Source organism: Ipomoea nil, unplaced genomic scaffold (assembly GCF_001879475.1).
Source record: "Ipomoea nil cultivar Tokyo-kokei standard unplaced genomic scaffold, Asagao_1.1 scaffold1074, whole genome shotgun sequence".
NCBI lineage: Eukaryota > Viridiplantae > Streptophyta > Magnoliopsida > Solanales > Convolvulaceae > Ipomoea > Ipomoea nil.
The window spans coordinates 1,998,386-2,018,528 of NW_017617502.1; the positions used below are offsets into that span (position 1 = coordinate 1,998,386).

The 20,143-nt window shown below is 37.8% G+C and overlaps 2 protein-coding genes across 7 annotated transcripts; both read left to right on the forward strand.

The window, feature by feature from the left end:
* Positions 1–1,034: 1,034 nt before the first annotated feature.
* On the forward strand, positions 1,035–7,962 carry LOC109182726 (protein CHROMATIN REMODELING 8). 3 transcript variants are annotated; one of them, XM_019332891.1, is made up of 8 exons: positions 1,035–1,229; positions 2,032–2,134; positions 2,393–2,977; positions 3,179–3,554; positions 3,706–4,558; positions 5,365–5,974; positions 6,212–6,664; positions 6,928–7,962. In XM_019332891.1, exons 2-8 carry the CDS (start codon positions 2,042–2,044, stop codon positions 7,615–7,617), a joined length of 3,660 nt encoding a protein of 1,219 aa, XP_019188436.1. In that variant the 5' UTR covers positions 1,035–1,229; positions 2,032–2,041; the 3' UTR covers positions 7,618–7,962. The 3 variants fall into 3 exon arrangements, with proteins under 3 accessions (XP_019188436.1, XP_019188435.1, XP_019188437.1); XM_019332890.1 differs by lacking the exon at positions 1,035–1,229 and adding an exon at positions 1,581–1,741; XM_019332892.1 differs by lacking the exon at positions 1,035–1,229 and adding an exon at positions 1,751–1,926.
* A 5,906-nt stretch (positions 7,963–13,868) lies between these two features.
* On the forward strand, positions 13,869–19,780 carry LOC109182729 (casein kinase 1-like protein 7). 4 transcript variants are annotated; one of them, XM_019332895.1, is made up of 15 exons: positions 13,869–14,240; positions 14,298–14,390; positions 14,514–14,554; positions 15,026–15,095; positions 15,449–15,597; positions 15,689–15,784; positions 16,562–16,632; positions 16,946–17,007; positions 17,116–17,179; positions 17,311–17,395; positions 17,519–17,645; positions 17,755–17,840; positions 17,941–18,004; positions 18,251–18,381; positions 19,322–19,780. In XM_019332895.1, exons 2-15 carry the CDS (start codon positions 14,315–14,317, stop codon positions 19,559–19,561), a joined length of 1,362 nt encoding a protein of 453 aa, XP_019188440.1. In that variant the 5' UTR covers positions 13,869–14,240; positions 14,298–14,314; the 3' UTR covers positions 19,562–19,780. The 4 variants fall into 4 exon arrangements, with proteins under 4 accessions (XP_019188440.1, XP_019188439.1, XP_019188441.1 ...); XM_019332894.1 differs by having other exon boundaries at positions 13,869–14,390; XM_019332896.1 differs by having other exon boundaries at positions 13,870–14,390; positions 17,755–17,831.
* Positions 19,781–20,143: the final 363 nt, after the last annotated feature.

Here is a 20,143-nt window from a genome sequence, read left to right on the forward strand (position 1 = left end):
GCAATTTTAACACGATTTGATCCCCGTCTATTTGACCGTTTGTTGACTGTGATTTTTGAGGATATATATGTAATTTCATGGTCCATCGTCGGTTTTTTAAGGTTTCGGTTGTATTTTTAGACCGCACTCTAGTTGAGTTTGTACCAGAGCGAAGAATACGACGTGTTTCTGAAACGGTCCAACGTCATCTTGGAGGCCTCCATGTGCTCCGACGAGAGCTGCAGGTTTTTCTGGAGATCGTCGATGACGACGCAACCGCCGGCGATGATGCAGAATCGTGAAATTACATATATATCCTCAAAGATCACAGCCAACAAACTGTCAAATAGACGGATGATCAAATTGTGTTAAAATTGCAAAGTTAAGGACTTAATTGGTTGAAATTGAAAGTCGATGACCAATTTATGAATTTAGCTATAGTCGATGGACCATTTTGAATTTTTACTCTATAATTAAAGTACGGAGTAGTTATTTCAAATTCAAATAATAATACAAGTAACAATAAATTTTAAAACCAACATATTAATAGCATAATTGAACTTTTAAAAATATTAATATTATATTGTATAGTTATACTTACATTTTTAATAAAACTAATTTTGAACTAAAGAACTCAAGTATGTTTTTCTGCTTTAACAACCATTACTTTCTTTGTTAATTTAGAGGATGTCAAAAATTTAATTGGTAAATTTGTTAAATTAATAATAGTCCGTGCGATACAATTACTAGTATTCATAATGTACAGAATTCATGTTCATAATACACATACACATAAACACGATATATTGAACATGAATTTTGTGTATTATGATTTATGAACATGAATTCTGTATATTATGTTAAGTGTTTATGTATCCTTAACTATATAATACACATAATTCATGCTCATAAATCATAATACACAGAATTAATGTTTATTATATTGTGTTTATGTATATGTGTATTGAGAATATAAATTCTTAACATTATGAATATAAATTCTACGTATTGGACCAGAATCCAACTGTTGGGATTATTGCGGTATACGTATTGGTGTAGTCTTGGATGACACGTATAATGGCTTCGAAGAAGCTACGTATTCTTCAGGAAATTTCACAAGGAATTGGCAGGCAACATTCAACTCTGTAAGGCATCGCTCGCCTGCATTCCTGCTGCCCTACTTGGACCGTTGAGGAAAGCCGAAGCGGCGGTAGCAGCACGACGGCAGCCCCGATTGGAGCATTTTCGCGGTATCCACACTATCCAGAAAAAACAAAAGACTGTACCCAAAATTCTCAAATTACTAAACCTGAAATACAAAATTATAGGAAAAACAATATAAGTCGCGGTTCTAGGGTTTCTCTGGCATTTATCGATCCTAAAACCCTCTGGGAATGGTGTTGGGGGGGGAATAAATTTTGAGTGTAATATACCGGGGAGGGATAGAGCAGTTTCGTGATTCGAATTTGCATTTAGCTGCGACTTCGTACTATAGTTTCGTGATTCGAATTTGCATTTGTAGAGTGTGCATTTGAATGCTTTGCTTCTGTGATGAGAATTTTAAATTGTACTCCGTATTGTTTCTGTGATGAGAGTTTTAAATTGTATCATTTTATCTTAATTTGGATGAAATATATATTTTATTATAATCCCTGGAGGCATGAGTGTTCTAGCGTTGTATGAATTAGATTAGAATGAAACTTTAGAAGATTAGCATGAAGCTGGGGAATTTCTGGTGAAGTAGAAGTTCAGCTACAATCAGGTTTGTTGGGTGGATACTTTATGGCTCCCCATAGAATATACATCTTTAGTGATTTTTGGCTGATTTCTATGAGTTCCACCTAATATCTTCATATAAAATTGGGGTTACAATACATTGATACAGTTTTCATCACACACAGAATCTGTACTCAAACTACGGGTTCTGTGAGCTCTGTGCTTTCGAAGGTGCTATTATGAACAACTATATACTGCATACTATGTTTATGAATGTAAGTCTTTTGATTCCAGATTGTAATGAGTGGATCTTCTTGTGTGTCTGTCTTTATGCAGAAAAGTGCAAATGGAAGAAGATGAGGAGGATAGGGTTTTATTCAGTAGTTTGGGTGTTACATCTGCAAATCCTGAAGATATTGAGCGCAATATATTCGGACAGGTTTGTTTATTGTTCAAAATTTATTGCATCAAATGTAGAATATTGGAGTTATCCATTTTCTGAAGCAATAGTCCAACTCAAAATGTATAAAGTAATAACTGAAATATGCTATTCTGAACTTCAGAAGAACTGAGATGGTAGATGAACACTTATTACACCCCTCAAAAAATGTTTTTGGTTTAATATAATCTCTTGATATATGCCATTTCCCCTGGCCCTGGGAATGTGTGAGTGACTAGATGTTTATGGTATTGCCAGACAGAAAATGGCTTTGATGCGAGCAATGAGGCCGCAAGGAGTATGGAATTGGAGGCTACTGAACACAATGCAACATCGTCCACCAAAAAAACAGATATGTATAATAAACTTAGAGCCGTGGAAACTGAAATACAGGCAGTTAAGAGTGGTTTTGAGCAGTTAGAGAACTTCAGAAGAAATGACGAGCAGGTCCCTGATAGAGAAGATGGCCATGAAAAAAGGGATATAGAGACCGAGCAAAGCACTACTCAGGCTCCGCTTAATGATTTAGACCTTCAGCGTGCTTTGGCTGCTGATCGACTAAAAAGCCTATTAAAAACAAAAGCTCAACTCAAAAAGGAGATTTCTGATTTGTCTAATGATTCTACGCATGATACTCTTTCTGTGCTAAGAGATATTGTTAAGGAGCAGCCTAATGCTGTGCTACGAGATGTCGTTAAGGGGCAGCCTAAACCCAAACGAAGGCTAAAAGAAGCCAAGAGCCCAAGCAAGAATAAGAAAAAAAGGATAAAGACAGCATCATTGGATGATGATGATGATTTTGATGCAGTACTGAATGCAGCATCTTCTGGATTTGTTGAAACAGTAAGTAATTACTCTATATCAATTAGTTTGTCTGAATTGCATGAAAAGCTTAAATTTTGCCTTCTTTCTTGGGCTTGGGGAATGTTGAACTTTTTTTGGGTACTAGGGGAATGTTAGACTTTTAGTCTTTTATTTACTTTACTAAGCAATGGATATAAGTATATAACCACATAATTCATTTATTTATCTATATATTTTTAGGAAAAGGATCAGTTGGTGAGAAAAGGAATTTTAACTCCCTTCCACAAACTCAAAGGTTTTGAGCGTCAAATTCAAGAACCAGGGCAATCCAGTAGGCACAGTATGCAAGACAATGGTGATCTGGTTTCAACTAGCTTAGCGAATGCTATCCAGTCAATCTCAGAGGCTGCACAATCTAGACCAACAACAAAGCTGCTTGATTCTTCATTATTACCAAAACTTGAGCCACCTACCTATCCTTTTCAAACGCCAAGAAAACATGTCAAGATCTCACAGTCTGCAGAGAATGGCAGAAATGATAAGAGGAAGAGAAGGCCAACACCTGGCAAGAAATGGAGAGTAAAAGTATCCCGTGAAAACAAAGATGAAGGACCAGGTAAATTTAGGCAGTTGATTCTAGTTTTATTTTCCAATGAGTTAATGAGTTAATTATAGAAGTATGTTGCATGACTAAATGTAATTGGTGTTTGTATTATAAAAAAAAAAAAAGTTACTCCATATTAAGCAATTTCTTTTCCTTGTGAAAGATGTTGAAATTTCAAGTTATGAAGATGAAAAGGATGATGAAGATATGGATGATGAAGGACCGCCATTTGTGATGCTTGAAGGTGGATTAAAAATTCCAGAGACAATTTTTGACAAACTTTTCGACTATCAAAAGGTTGGAGTGCAGTGGTTATGGGAACTTCACTGTCAAAAAGCTGGTGGGATTATTGGAGATGAGATGGGTCTTGGTAAAACTGTGCAGGTTTTAGCTTTTCTTGGATCATTACATTTCAGTAATGCCTACAAGCCAAGCATCATTGTATGCCCTCTCACTCTACTGCAGCAATGGAAGAGGGAAGCTAAAAAATGGTATCCAAGCTTTCATGTGGAGATATTACATGATTCAGTTAATGACTTTCATGACAAGAAGAAGGGATCCAAATCTCATGAAAGTGATTCTGAAAGTGAAGAATTACTTGATGTTGATGTTGAAAAAAACTTGTCTTTCAGGAATACCAAAAAATGGGATAAATTGATAAATCATGTTTTAGGGTCAGATTCTGGTTTGCTGATCACCACTTATGAGCAACTGAGGCTTCTGGGAGAGAAATTACTTGATATAGAGTGGGGTTATGCTGTGTTAGATGAAGGTCATCGGATTCGGAATCCAAATACAGATGTAACTCTTGTTTGCAAGCAGTTGCAGACAGTTCATCGCATCATAATGACTGGTTCTCCTATTCAGAATAAGCTTTCTGAGTTGTGGTCTTTGTTTGACTTTGTCTTCCCTGGAAAGTTGGGAGTCCTACCTGTATTTGAGGCAGAATTTGCAGTTCCCATATCTATTGGTGGCTATGCTAATGCAACACCATTGCAAGTTTCCACTGCCTACAGGTCTGCATTTTGAAATTTTTGAAGTTTGTAGTTCTGGATTGAGAACTTATTTCTTGCAAAAATAACTGTATCTGAAAGATCAAAGCAGCTGAATGTGCTTTAGTATTGTACCAACTCTTTTCTGGCCTTTATTTGGTTCATGAGTGCTTATATTAAAAATAGGGTTAATTGCACATTTGGTTCCTAAGATAGGAATGGTCAAATTAGTCCTTTAACAATAGGGGTGAGCCAATTTTATCCCTTCTCGGGCACCAATGTGATTGAGGATCTCATCTGACGGATTCCATTAAATGGTCACATGTGTGTTTGGCGTATTTTAGGTTCTCACATCAGTCTTTCATTTTTTATATCTGTGGCATGGGACTAATGATTGTCATGATAGGAGGGATCAAAATAGTCACCTTGATATATAATTTAGGAACTAAAAATGCATTTCTCCCAAAAGTTAAAGACTTAAGGATTTCTTATAATTCTATTTTTTTTCCTGCCTTTGTTTACAAGATCAGCTGGAATTATAGATGGAGGTCATATCAGGGAAGTTGAAGGAAGAGACTGAAATAGCAATTTTTTATGTTTTAAATTTATTATTTTATTATTATCACTCTTTTTTTCTTTTTTCTTTTTTTTTTTGGTTGAAGAAGAATGAAATATAGGAAACACATGTTTGTATAAATATGTAATATTTGTTACTTAGTAATATCTAATGACTTAGTGTCAGCTTTGGTAAAGTTTCTAATCTAGAATCTGTCACTATCTTTGATGTTCCTTTTCTTACAGTTGGCTTCCTTAACTATTATCATATGCAGATGTGCTGTTGTCTTGCGTGATTTGATCATGCCATATCTCCTGCGGCGAATGAAGGCTGATGTAAATGCTCAGCTTCCTAAGAAGACTGAACATGTCATTTTCTGTAGCCTTACTTCAGTGCAGCGATCGATTTACCAAGCGTTTCTCGCTAGTACTGACGTTGAACAAATATTTGATGGGAGCAAAAACGCTCTGTATGGAATTGACGTGATGCGTAAAATTTGTAATCATCCTGATCTTCTAGAGAGGGAACATTCTTGTAGAGATCCTGACTATGGAAACCCTGAGCGCAGTGGAAAAATGAAAGTTGTTGCTGAAGTGCTTAAGTTATGGAAGGATCAGGGTCACCGCGTGCTCTTTTTTAGTCAGACACAACAGATGCTTGATATTCTTGAAAATTTTCTAGTTACTGGAGGCTACAAGTATAGGCGAATGGATGGTGCCACTCCCGTTAAACAAAGAATGGCTTTGATAGATGAATTTAACAATACAGTTGAAATTTTCATCTTCATTTTGACAACGAGAGTTGGCGGTCTTGGAACAAATTTAACTGGTGCCAACAGAGTCATTATATTTGATCCTGACTGGAACCCATCAAATGATATGCAGGTATGCTGTATGACTATTTGGATCCAGTGAGTGTCCACATTGAGAATTTGAACATGAAATTATTCAACTTTAGAATTCATGCACACTGGTGGTTTTCAATCCTCTTTCCTTGTGAGTATGAAGGAGAGAATGAGAGCCCATTCATAAACAAAAACATGATTATTATTGTCTTATTGAGCTTGAAAGCTTTGGTTTTTTTCCATCTTGTGCTTATTATAATCGTCATTAATATGTTAGGCAAGGGAGCGTGCTTGGCGTATTGGTCAGAAAAAAGATGTGACTGTTTACAGGTTGATTACCCGTGGAACAATAGAAGAGAAGGTGTATCACCGACAGATTTACAAGCACTCACTTACAAACAAAATCTTGAAGAACCCACAGCAGCGACGACTTTTCAAAGCTCGTGATTTGAAAGATCTCTTTGTATTGAATGATGATGGGGAGAATGGTTCTACAGAATCATCAAGTATTTTCAGCCAGTTAAGTGAGGATGTAAATATTACTGGGCCTCAACACCCTGATCAAGAAAAAGATAAATCTATTAAAACAAATCCAGCTGATCATGGCACTGCCATGGAAAGAGATAATAACTCAGGAAGCAATGGTGAAGAGAAAGCTGATAACAACAATGGTGATGTAGATGAAGACACTAGTATCTTGCGGACTCTTTTTGATGCCCATGGCATTCATGTAAGTACATGTTCTCCCTTACAGAATTTAAATGAGTTTTCCCTTGTTTCCCCTCTCAAAAAAATCGTTCTTGCAATAATCTGTTTTACCATCTGATGACTAATTTCAGATAACAAAATGGTCAGTACTTCCTTTGGATTTATATTGCTTCCCTTTTTTCCATAAGCTAATTATCTGTCAAATGTGCATATGTTAAATTGTGGCTTTAACTTTGTCTTCTTTCTGCAAATTATACCTTTTTACTACAACTATTATTTTTTCAGAGTGCCATGGATCATGATGCTATTGTGAATGCTCATGATGAAGAGAAATTGAAGCTAGAGGAACAAGCCTCCCGAGTTGCACAGAGAGCTGCAGAAGCATTGCGCCAGTCACGAATGCTTCGGAGCCAAGAAAGTGTAGCTATCCCAACCTGGACTGGCAGATCTGGAACTGCAGGAGCACCTCCGTCTATCAAAAAGAAATTTGGTTCTACTTTGAACCCTCAATTGGTAACTAGTTCAAAGCCTTTGGAAGAGTCGTCCATGATAAGCAGCAGGCGAAATGGAATTGCTGCTGGGGCATCTGCTGGTAAAGCACTATCTTCAGCTGAGTTACTGGCTAAGATTAGAGGAAACCAAGAAAGAGCTATAAGCGATGGGCTAGAGCATCAGCATCAGTTTAATTCGGGTTCAAGCTCTAACAGCAGGACAAGAGCTGCTGAGAATGGGGCTTCCAGGCCATCTCACGGGTCAGCAGGGATGCAGCCAGAAGTGTTGATCCGACAGGTTTGTACATTTATACAACGGAAAGGTGGAAGCACCAGTTCGGCAAGCATAGTTGAGCATTTTAGAAGCAGGGTACCATCAAAAGATTTGGCATTGTTCAAGAATCTTTTGAAGGAGATAGCAACTTTGAAGAAAAACCCAAACGGATCATTCTGGATTCTTAAACCAGAATATCAGGAAGAGTAGTAACTGTAAGTACCACTGCATCAGCCTTCTGAGACTTCGGTAATGACTTCTCAAATCTCAATGCTTGCTTTAGATAGATACTATGCAAATATAAAAAAGTCGGTTTTGGTGTACATAGTCAGATGTTGTAGATGATGTTTTCATATTCCTCTCAGTTAATTATTATTCCTGCTTGGATTTTGTAACTGTTCTCAAAATTTTGGTTGCCCAATCCAATCCATTCGTTCTTCTGGCTTGTTGCAATTTGATTTAATTTCGCCTTTTCTTTTCGGGCTTCACTATAATTGTAAATTTATATTCTGGAAGTTGGCCACATGGTCAGCAGCTCTCGAGACAGACTGACTAAGAATTGAATGAGTGATTTGGTAGTTCAAGGTTTAAGGTTTCATTTTCAAATTTCAGTCAGCTCTGATGCCTGTGTTTCTTCTACCTCACTTTTCCTACTTGGATGGAAATTTATGGCCCAGTTTGATAAATGGCTATTAACTGATTGAGTTAATTAAAGATATAATTAGTTGATTACATTAGTTGATTGTAGAAATGTTTGGTAAATTAGTTGTTAATTGAAAAAGTTGCTTTGAGCAGTTTTTTGAATTTTAACATTTTAAAGTTACAAAAAGCTAATTAATCAAATACTTATATTAATTTTTAACCAAATCAAACAACTAATAGTGGTCAAATAAGTCAAAATTGATTTATAAATTAACTATTTTACCAAAGAGGTCTATATTACCATGTTTGATTTGCATGAATAAAATTATTGAAAATTTCAATTTCAGTGTTTGACATCCATGAAAATGGAAAGAGAATAAGTAGTATAAAGACTAAAGTGTCCATATTTTTTTTTTCTCAAAAAAAGTGTCCATTATTATTATTATTATTAATCTTAAATGACAAGTAAATTTGTATCAAAACTATAATGCAATGTAATTGTTATTTGGAATATGTTCACATTGATTGTTGACTTTAGATATAAACTTGTATCACTAGAACATACAAAATATTTAATAGCTCTAGTATCGGAGGTAGGCATGAAATTCTAATTCCATAAAAATGAAACATCAATAATTTTGTACTACCAGGGAGAGACATGAAATTTTAATTTTGTGAAAATGAGGGAAATACAATTCCCTCCAACCAATCGAAAGAAGGTGGGAGTGAAATAATTATACTCTAATCTTATATGAGAGATCTTTAAGTCCATACGATACGCTTACTAATCCACGTTTATGCCGGGTTAGCTCAATTATGAGGTAAAATACTGATTATATTAATTTTTTTTTTTTATACAAAATGAAGTTTTAAACTCACAATCCCTCTTAAAAGAAGAAAGTGCATAATCACTCATTCTAACCAAATTGGTTTAGTTCTCTCTATTTTACTCCGTACTTCTCTATAATTCAAAGGAAGCCACTAATTGATGGCATGATCTGTATTGTTTGGTTCATGTATCAAATACAAAATGCAAATTCGTTTATAACAAATACGGTAGATTTATTAAAATGACATCAATTCGTCATTTATATTTAAATATATTATTATCTACTTTTTGTTTTAAAAAAATAATGTTACAAAAATATTTCATTGAGATCTTTTAAATAATGTAACACTCACATTAATATATTTTTTCAATATATTGTTTTAATTATTGTGTAATGAAGTTAAAATCGTGATGAATTATGATGATGATAATTGGCCATTGAAATACAAAGAAAAAGGGGTAAAAGATAGGTCCTTGAAATACAAGGGAAAATTGTCAAATAAGCTATTGAACTTTATACTAAATACTCCGTAGCAATTAAGTTCATGAATTTAAAAATGTGCAAATAAACACTTTGTCATTATGGTGCATATAAACCAGTTGGTTATCAGGGTTCCGATGACCGTCACCATTGCCATTGAAGAAAGAAGGTGACGATGGGAGAAGATGACTACGACTCGAGGGCGTTTTCTCCGCTATAGAATGCGACCAAACTGATCTTCTTCTCCATTGTTGCCTTCTTTTTCAATGGCAATGGCGGCCGTCGGTCAATGGTGGTAAGCGACATTAATTTCATTGTTTACATATAAATAGAATTTATTTGACAAGTTTGAGTGTTTAATTACATAACCTTTTTAAGTTTATGAGCTTAATTTTTCTTTTGCGTAAAGTTCAATGGCTTATTTGATCATTGACTTTAATAATAATTGATGGGGATATGGGACCCTAGGGGTCCATTTTATTGGGAAAGTATTGACCTAAGTGGGGGTGGTGAAAGAAGGAGGTTGGACCAAGTCTTGTTGGGCTAGGAAGACAAGCACGCATGGTGGGCCAGGGTGAAGAACATGGACCGGAAGGCGGGAGGAAGTAGGTGCGGGAGGTAGGTACGACGTGAGGGGGGAGGTAGGTACGATATGAGGGGGGAGGTAGGTACGGCGTGAGGGGGGAGGTAGGTACGGCGTGAGGGGGGAGGTAGGTACGACATGAGGGGGTAGGTAGGTACGGCTGAGGGGGGGAGGTAGGTGCGGCGTGCATGGTGGAGGATGCGGGAGTCGCGGGGATAGTGGCGACGTGACATGCATGACGACAAACAAGCAGAGTGGGGGAGGAGCAACGTGGGACACGCGGACGCCAGAGGAGGAGGGGGGCTTGCTATAAATAGGGGCCCTGGATCTTTGGCTAAGGGGCAACTCAGACACGACAAGCACTACGGTCTAGTGGTCTTGATCTATACTTTCAACCCAGTTACCTGGGTTCGATTCCTACCAGTAGCGTAGTTCGCTATAGCCCATCCTGTGAGCCTTGTTCTTTGTAATTGGGCTACCATTCTGGGCCTGTACCTCGGGCTTTTGTACGCATTGTTCTCGGCCTAGCGCCTTACCCCCCGTCCTATGTTCCTATACCCGGTTTATGGTGGACCCGGTCCCAATAAAACCATCATTGGCACCGTCTGTGGGGATCGCTACGATTAGCCCGTGTTTGTAGTCTCTACCATCCTAGCAAGGTTCCGAGGTACGCCCAAATGGTTGATTCGCAAGAGGAGCTACCCTATAAGGTAACACACTTAGCACATCGAGACGCTACTCTGGTGAGTACACTTGAACACTTAGTTAGGTAAAGATTGTGTTTATTTTCCCGAACTATGTGCCCCTATGTGCTCTGCATGCTTGGCCCACGACCACCTCAACTATATGCTCATATGTGCTCTGCATGCTTGGCTCGCGGCCACCTCAACTATATGCTCATATGTGTCTGCATGCTTGGCCCGCGGCCACCTCAACTATGTGCTCTGCATGCTTGGCCCACGGCCACCTCAACCATGTGCTCCTATGTGCTCTGCATGCTTGGCCCACGGCCACCTCAACTATGTGCTCCTATGTGCTCTTACGTGCTATGCATGCTGGCTCTACGGCCATGGCAGATGGGGCATGTGGGTTATCGCAACCCACATGCGCGGACTTGCCCTCGGCAAGCCGCATGGTTTTGGCGGATGGGGCATGTGGGTTATCGCAACCCACATGCGCGGACTTGCCCCCGGTAAGCCGCATGGTTTTTGGCGGATGGGGCGTGTGGGTTATCGCAACCCACATGCGCGGACTTGCCCCCGGCAAGCCGCATGGTTTTGGCGGATGGGGCATGTGGGTTATCGCAACCCACATGCACGGACTTGCCCTCGGCAAGCCGCATGGTTTTTGGCGAATGGGGCGTGTGGGTTATCGCAACCCACATGCGCGGACTTGCCCCCGGCAAGCCGCATGGCATTGGCGGAGGGGGCGTGTGGGTTATCGCAACCCACACTACCCCGTCCTACAATCTTCAGTTACCTTCATCCTTTAAAAAAAAAAAAAAGAAAAAAAAAAAGAAAAAAAGGTTGCATGCAGGTGTAGCATGGAGAAGGAGCAAAGACATCCATTGAATATTTAAAAGAAGCATGCAGGTGCATCATGGAGAAATTGACAAAGCATACTAAATAAATGCAACAAAAGATATGTGCAGTGCAAGAAGCATCCAAGAAGTGACAATAGAGGAGTCACCTTGACCTCTCGACACTAGGTGATGAAGCGAAGGCCAGGACAACATGCGGTGTGTGTGGCAGAGGTACGGAGTAATGGCGTGACGCACAACAATGGTGATAATGGAAGGTGGCGGCGAGAGGTTGAGAAAGGGAAAGAAAGGAGGTGGTGATACCGAATTCTACTTCTTTTAGGCATCAAGATACCTAAAAGAAGTGGGGGACTTGTGATGGGGATATCATGAAAGCTTGGGAACTAGAGGTTGAGTTTGGGAAAGAAATGAGGTAGTTGTACCGAATTCTACTTCCTTTAGGCATCAAGATGCCTAAAAGAAGTGGGGGACTTGTGATGGGGATATGGGACCCTAGGGGTCCATTTTATTGGGAAAGTATTAACCTAAGTGGGGGTGGTGAAAGAAGGAGGTTGGACCAAGTCTTGTTGGGCTAGGAAGACAAGCACGCATGGTGGGCCAGGGTGAAGAACATGGACCGGAAGGCGGGAGGAAGTAGGTGCGGGAGGTAGGTACGACGTGAGGGGGGAGGTAGGTACGATATGAGGGGGGAGGTAGGTACGGCGTGAGGGGGGAGGTAGGTACGGCGTGAGGGGGGAGGTAGGTACAGCGTGAGGGGGTAGGTAGGTACGATATGAGGGGGGGGGGAGGTAGGTATGGAGTGAGGGGGGAGGTAGGTACGGCATGAGGGGGGTAGGTATGGCGTGAGGGGGTAGGTAGGTACGATATGAGGGGGGGAGGTAGGTACGACGTGAGGGGGGAGGTAGGTACGGCGTGAGGGGGGAGGTAGGTACGGCGTGAGGGGGTAGGTAGGTACGGCTGAGGGGGGGAGGTATGTGCGGCGTGCATGGTGGAGGATGCGGGAGTCGCGGGGATAGTGGCGACGTGACATGCATGACGACAAACAAGCAGAGTGGGGGAGGAGCAACGTGGGACACGCGGACGCCAGAGGAGGAGGGGGGCTTGCTATAAATAGGGGCCCTGGATCTTTGGCTAAGGGGCAACTCAGACACAATAAGCACTACAGTCTAGTGGTTTTGGTCTTGTACTCTCAATCCAGTCACCTGGGTTCGATTCCTACCAGTAGCATAGTTCGCTATAGCCCATCCTGTGAGCCTTGTTCTTTGTAATTGGGCTGCCATTCTGGGCCTATACCTCGGGCTTTTGTACGCATTGTTCTGGGCCTAGCGCCCTACCCCCGTCCTATGTTCCTATACCCGGTTTATGGTGGACCTGGTCCCAATAAAACCATCAATAATAATTATAAAATACATACATATATATAGTATATAACAAAAATAAATAAGGATAAATTATGTATTACCAAATTAAGTTAATCTTGAGAAGAATAGTCTAATATCAAGATCTCATTATAACTATGTCCCTTGTAAAGAAGTAAATTATTATTAAAAATATTATTCCCAAAAATAAAATAACTTACCAAATAATAGTATATAGGGAAAATGACACTTTTCCCCCCTAAGTTATATACTTATAGCACTTTTCTCCCCTCAATTATTTATGTAAGCACATTAGCCTCCTCAATTATTTTAAAAGTGGTGATTTTTCTCCTTAATATATTAAATTGACATTTCTACCCTTAAAGTAAACATTTTATTTATTTTACTTCTCCTACAAATTATTGCGTATATGTAGCGATTACCACGGTTCGGTTCGAACTGAACCAGACACTATAGCAATCAAATTAAAAGTTTTCAGATTTAGAACCCAATATTTGAATTTCAATTTATTAAATTTAAGAATAAAAAAATTGGGATCATGAACCGTGAACCGGCGGTTCCGGATCCAGTTCGCGATTTTAAACCGTCTTTATTTTAAAATTTTATTTTTATTTTAAAATAGTCTAAATTCAACAATAAATGTATTTTATTTTTTCAGTTTGGAACATGAACCGGCCATTCCGATTCGCGATTTTAATAAACTCTATATATCTCATTTTGATTATAAATTATAATTCAACAATAAATATATTTTATTTTTTCACTTAACTTATTTAGTGAATCAAACATGCTATATAAGGATGTACTTACATAGGATAAAAATATAAAATTTTCCTTACAAAATTAAATAAAACATTTAACATTAGTGTTTTCTATTCTCCCTCGGCCCACCCCACCTATCCATACATACATTAATTTCATTCATTCAATCATCTTTTTCTCTCTATCTCTCTACTGTTTTCCACGTCTCGAAATCAAGCTTTCTCTCTCTCTCTCTCTCTCTCTCTCTCTCTCTCTCTCTCTCTCTCTCTCTCTCTCCTCAATCCTCGCATAAGCCCACCCATTGGAGCTGTTTTCATTATTCTCCGATTATCTCTCTGTAAAACGACAGATACATAATTTCTTATCCGTTATCGGTCGGACGTTATGATCAAAAATCGATATTCCCTGTGCTTTTAGGGTTCTGTATCTCTGAAAAATAGTGTTTTAATTTCTCCAAGGTAGTGGTTGAACAATATCAACGATTTCTCTCGATCTTTAGTGATCAGCTTTTTTTAACTTTGCTGTTCAGTAAGAAGACGTATTTGAATCCATTAAGAGTGTTGATTGCGCGTGTTCTCGAGAGGACTGTTAATATTTTTGGGTAACCCTAAATCCGAGTTGAACTCGAGCTTCGTTGGTGTTGTATTGTCGTTTTACAAATTGATCGAAGCGTTGTTGAACTTGAATCGCTATGGGTCATGTTGTTGGTGGCAAGTATAAGCTGGGTAGAAAGATTGGGAGTGGCTCTTTCGGTGAGCTGTATTTAGGTATGTTCCTCCATTTTTATGTATCATTCTTTATTTTAACCTTGAGTTTTATTCGCGCTAGTTGTTTGCATAACTTTGTAATGATTCATGTGATCATGTCATGCATTTGGTTAATTCATTCAGGTGTCAATATACAAAACGAAGAAGAAGTAGCCATCAAGTTGGTATGCTTTTTTCTTATTTTATATTTGTTTGGAACTTAGTTTGGTTATCTAGCTGTGATAGATCATCTTGCCCTTCTGGTGTAGCCAAGCACTAAACTTTAAATAACTCATTTTATCTGTTTGTGGAACTTAAGATGTGAATGTGTATTAGATACTGAAAGTGACTTTTCATTTTGTGTGTACATTCACTTTCCTGGAGAGAGTTCAAGAGTTGTTAAAGAAATTTAAGCTTTGGATGGATGAGCTGTAATTCTGTTTCCTATGGCCTTTCGGTTATCTTAGTACAGACTAGTTGATTAAGTTGAACTCCGCTTTAGTAGATACATAAACTTCCCACATTTTAAAATCAGTCATAGATTTTTTTCCCTGCTAAGGTTAGCATTAATCTATTTATGTGAGTTCTCCATACTGTATGTGTACTTAATACTATCTTCATGATACTGATATTGTCTCAATTGCCACAATTCCCAGGAGTCAGTCAAGACCAAACACCCTCAACTTCACTACGAATCAAAAATTTATATTCTTCTTCAAGGAGGAAGTGAGTTCTATCCCTCCCAGTTGCATATATTTATTTGTTCTACACTTCTACTAATTATCAGGCAATCAATCTGCCTTGTTTACTTAAAATCAGTTTCTTGACTATGCAATCAACTTTAAACAATCTTCATAAAGTATTGCATAATGTTCACTCTTAAGTCTTATCAAATGATGATGAGGTATTCCATAACAACAATAACAACAAATATTTGCATCGGAGAATTTATATTTAATGAAGTAAAAATGGAAAAGTGATTGCATCAGATGGCTTAAAGCTCAACATGAATTATAAATTGAAGCATTAATGCTTGCAATCAATGAATTGACATTTTGTGCTCTGCTGTTCTGATGAAGCTGGCATTCCCAGCCTTAAATGGTTTGGAGTTGAGGGTGAATACAATGTTATGGTCATTGATCTTCTTGGCCCAAGTTTGGAAGATCTCTTCAACTACTGCAATAGGAAGTTCTCTCTGAAAACTGTATTAATGCTTGCTGATCAATTAGTAAGTACTTGGCTACATGAACTTTAAAATATTATTTGTCTGCATTTTTTTTAATGTTCTTCAGGTGATAGTGCTATTATGTTGTTTTCAGATTAACAGAGTTGAATTCATGCATGCTAGAGGGTTTCTACACCGTGATATAAAGCCGGACAACTTTTTAATGGGTCTTGGCCGCAAAGCAAATCAGGTAATTGTTTCAGTTGATTGTGTTTTTGGACCTAGCATAATGGTCAGGTGCTCACTTGTTGACTAGTTAGGTTATGGGTTCAAGGGTTATACACCACATCTCTGGAAAGTGAGATGAGGTCTGTGCATATCAGACCTTGCATGATGCAGAAACCTTGCACACTGACTGCCCTCTGTAAAAAATGGTCAATGTTGTTATGACTTATGAGGTCACTATATTTTTATATTTTGTTCAATTTAGTACCATAAGCCCCTCTACTGAAGTGTGGTCTATTTTTTCCTACTTTAAAAATTAAGACAATTAAAACATGAAAACTAACACCATAGACTTAACAGTTAAATATCCTGGTGTGGCATTGCCACATTATCTTTTTAATATTTTAAAATAATGAATTTAAAGATTTTTAGAAAAAGAAAAATAAAGCTGTTACCAGCTGACTGTGGTTTCTCTGGCCAGAAACCGTAGCTGATAAGTTGATAACAGCATTTCTTAAAATCTTCTTTAGTTATTTATTTTAAGTTCTTAAAAAATATTAAGAGTTGAAATGACATTGTCATGTCAATAAATTTTGAAATGGAAGTGCTAATGTCATTGGCACATCATTGTGACTTTGTGAGGTTAGTTTTGTCTTTTTAATTATACCAATTTTAAATTAGGAGTAAATTTACCGAATTTCAAGTAGAAATGCTAAATTTAGAAAGTAGTACTGTCCAGGGACCTCTTAGGTACTTTGACATTTTAAGGTTGACTGCTTTAACATTCTAAATGCTTATGCAGGTTTATGTCATTGACTATGGCCTTGCTAAGAAGTACAGAGATCTCCAGACTCATAAACATATACCATACAGGTAGTGCCACTATCTGACGTTTATTGCCTTATTGGTAATGGTTTGTATTAATTGTGGTTGATATATTCTATTGTGTTTGTTCTTTTGGTTTTATTATGCATATGATATGAATATTGAGGGTTCAAAATCCTCTCAGGCTGAGTAATGGAAATTGCTTAATTTGAGTCACCCTCAGTCGTATACGGCACAAGGATTTGGTTTATTATTGCGTCAAATATGCTGAGAATAGAGATTATACATGTCACATACATACATGAGGGCGTACAATTTGTATAATTGCCAGGGTCTCAAAATTGTGTCCAATTCTTTTCAGGGAAAACAAGAATTTGACGGGTACTGCTCGCTATGCTAGTGTCAACACACACCTTGGAGTTGGTAAGTTTATCACCTATACTTTGAATTGCCAGCTTATTGGAAATACATCTTGATTTAGTTTCAGAATCTTTTCTAAAGTATCATCAATCTGTTACTTTTTCCTGTCAGAACAAAGCAGGAGGGATGATTTGGAGTCTTTGGGTTATGTACTTATGTACTTCCTCAGAGGAAGGTTGGAATTTAAGGGTGGTTACTTTTTTTCTTGTCAGGAGTGTTTTTCATACCTGGATTGAAATCCTATTACATAGTTTATACTCTACAACTTTTTACATCCTAGCCTAAGACAATTTCTTCTTGCTTCAGTCTTCCCTGGCAAGGATTAAGAGCTGGTACCAAAAAGCAGAAATATGATAGAATCAGTGAGAAGAAGATGATAACTCCTATAGAGGTAATTATAGAGTAGGAACTATATCTGCATCTTTGTTATTGACTTTTTGGTGATTCTGATAGACTGCTTCTGCCATGAAATTGGTGGAAAGAACTCACACAGTATGTAAATTATTGATGACAGGTGCTTTGCAAATCGTATCCATCTGAATTCGCATCATACTTTCACTATTGTCGATCATTACGTTTTGAAGACAAACCTGACTATTCATATCTGAAGCGGCTTTTTAGAGATTTATTCATTCGGGAAGGTAAAAAAAACAGTCCTATTTCTATGTTATTTGTCCTAATGTTAGTAATTAGTTATTTTGTGATTTGTATGCTGTGGTCTCTGCATTCTAACATCCTTACTGCTTCCAGGCTATCAATTTGACTATGTTTTCGATTGGACAATTTTGAAGTATCCTCAGATTGGCGGCACCAGTTCTAGAGGACGTGTTAGTCCTGTAAAACTATTCTTTTCTATTTTTTATATTTTCTTGTGGGAAACATTTTCTTCACTGTGTTCACATATGTTGCTCTTCTTTTATGACTTCTTTCTGCCAGAATCCCAGTGGGGGTGCAGGATTAGATGCTGGGCCATCTGCAGAAAGACAAGGAAGGACATCTGGTATTTCATCTTCAAACAAAAAGTGACTTGTAAAACTGTAACTCGCCCATTTTCAGGAATTACTGGAACCATGTTATTTTTCCTTACCTGAATTCTCTCACCTTTTTCACTTGAATCACGATTTGAGGAGTTTGGCACATCCATTTCGATCCATAAATAATATTTGACCTCCCCTGTAGAGTCTAAAGAATTACTGCTCTGACAAATTTTCATTGCATGACACGTGATATTTTATTTTGGGTCCAGTGGGGCAAGATATCAGAGACAAGTTTTCAGGTGCTGTTGAAGCATTTTCAAGGAGAAATGGGGTAGGTTCTGGTCGGCATGCTGATCAGTCGAGGCAGAAGTCAGAGGATATTCAATCATCTAAATATGTTGTAAGTTTTGCCAAAATTTAGTGTGTTTGGTTCAAATATTGGAATGGTAATGGGAATCAAATACTTGGTAATAGTAATAGGTTTAAGTAGGAGTCAAATTGTTTGGTAGTACATAGGAATCGGAATCAAAATAAATACTCCGTAATTAATTAATTAATTAATTAATTAAAATATAAATATAAGAATATATAATACAAATATATACACGTGTGTGTGTGTGTGTGTGTGTGTGTGTGTGTGTGTGTGTGTATATATATATATATATATATTAAAATTCCATATTTAATGCATGGATAATGACCTTTTTATTTTTTCCATTTTTTCCCCATATTTTTTATTCTATTGTTCAAAAGTAGATGAGTAAAAGGGTAATGTGTTTTGTAATTACTAAAGGATTTGATTCCAAATCCTCCAGACCATGTTAAATGTCTGCTGTTAGATGATCTGAACCAGGTTCCTATGTGGCGACTTACTACAGACTGTTGATCTCTTGTTTTTGGGGTTACCCCCCTCCAATTTGAAATTAAAAAAAAAAAAAAAGGATTTGATTCCAATAGTAGGGTAACAAAATTTATAAGCAAACAAACATGGTAATGAATATGCTGTATGCCAACTACCATGTAGTGTGATGACACCTCTGTTACCATTCTAAATGGGTGGTCACAGGATTAAACCTTAGTGGTGGGGGCATTGATTCTTTGGACCGGGAGAGATTGAGAAAGTATGAGACTGCATATACTACCTTGTAAAGAATCATGAGTGTTAAAAAAAACATGGTAATGAGTATCAAAATCTATAGTAGGGTGCAAAAAGTCCTCAACCAAACACCACCTTAGTTATTAGTTCAATTGTTAGTTTTATTCATAGAATATATCCTACTTTCAGTCAAGTAATAGAAGAAAAGTTGTATAATTTACCTGCTTCTGACTATTACCTACAGCAAGCTGATTCAGAAAATGGTAACACATTGCGAAATGGAAGTTCGAGGAGAGGCACCATTGCAAGCAGCAGGGAGGCCACTGATGGTGTTCGCTCAAACAGATTAGTCTCAAGCAGTGGGCGTTTGTCCACGGCTCAGAGGGTGGAATCTAAAACATCATCCTACTCCCGGACTGGAGTCACAAAGGGCACACGTGACGACTTTCTTCGTAGCTTTGATTTCCTCTCCATCAGAAAGTAAGGTGATGCATTTGTAAAGATAAATTACGTGTCTTAAAATTTTAAAAAGAAAAAATCAGAGGCTATTGAAGGTGTGTAAATCAAAAGATTTACTGTCCTGGAACTAAAGCTGATATCAATACTTATTCAGTTATTTTTTATCGAGTTTCTGGCCATTGTAACGATCATACTACCCATCCGAGGGAAGGATGAGTTATGCGTAGTAGAAATATTTGTGGAATTTGGGTAGTAGCAAATAAACATGGTAATGAATATGTTGTATGCTAACTACCATTTAGTGTGAGTGATGATACGTCTGTTATCATTCTAAATGGACACATCTGTTACCATTCTAAATGAAGAGGATTTATTTCTGCAACAGAATTATTTATTATTCCCAGGTGGAACTGGATTATGCATGTATGATTTGAAGCCAATTTTTACTTGAGGATGTGGTTTATTAACTCCAACTAATGCCGCCCCTTCCCCCAGAATTCAATATACAGGAGCGTCACAGTAGAGAGACAGATCAAGTTTGAAGTACAAATAAAAATAGAGTTTTGAATTTTGGAAGCTTAAAATTGGGTGCTTGTGGTTCTTTGGA

Coding starts and splice junctions, on each gene's coding strand:
- LOC109182726 (XM_019332891.1), top strand. CDS start 2,042: ATGGAAGAAGATGAGGAGGATAGGGTTTTATTCAGTAGTTTGGGTGTT. Junction 2,135..2,392: donor AGCGCAATATATTCGGACAG/GTTTGTTTATTG, acceptor TGGTATTGCCAG/ACAGAAAATGGCTTTGATGC. Junction 5,975..6,211: donor ACCCATCAAATGATATGCAG/GTATGCTGTATG, acceptor TTAATATGTTAG/GCAAGGGAGCGTGCTTGGCG.
- LOC109182729 (XM_019332894.1), top strand. CDS start 14,315: ATGGGTCATGTTGTTGGTGGCAAGTATAAGCTGGGTAGAAAGATTGGG. Junction 17,008..17,115: donor CAACACACACCTTGGAGTTG/GTAAGTTTATCA, acceptor TTTTCCTGTCAG/AACAAAGCAGGAGGGATGAT. Junction 17,841..17,940: donor CTAGAGGACGTGTTAGTCCT/GTAAAACTATTC, acceptor TCTTTCTGCCAG/AATCCCAGTGGGGGTGCAGG.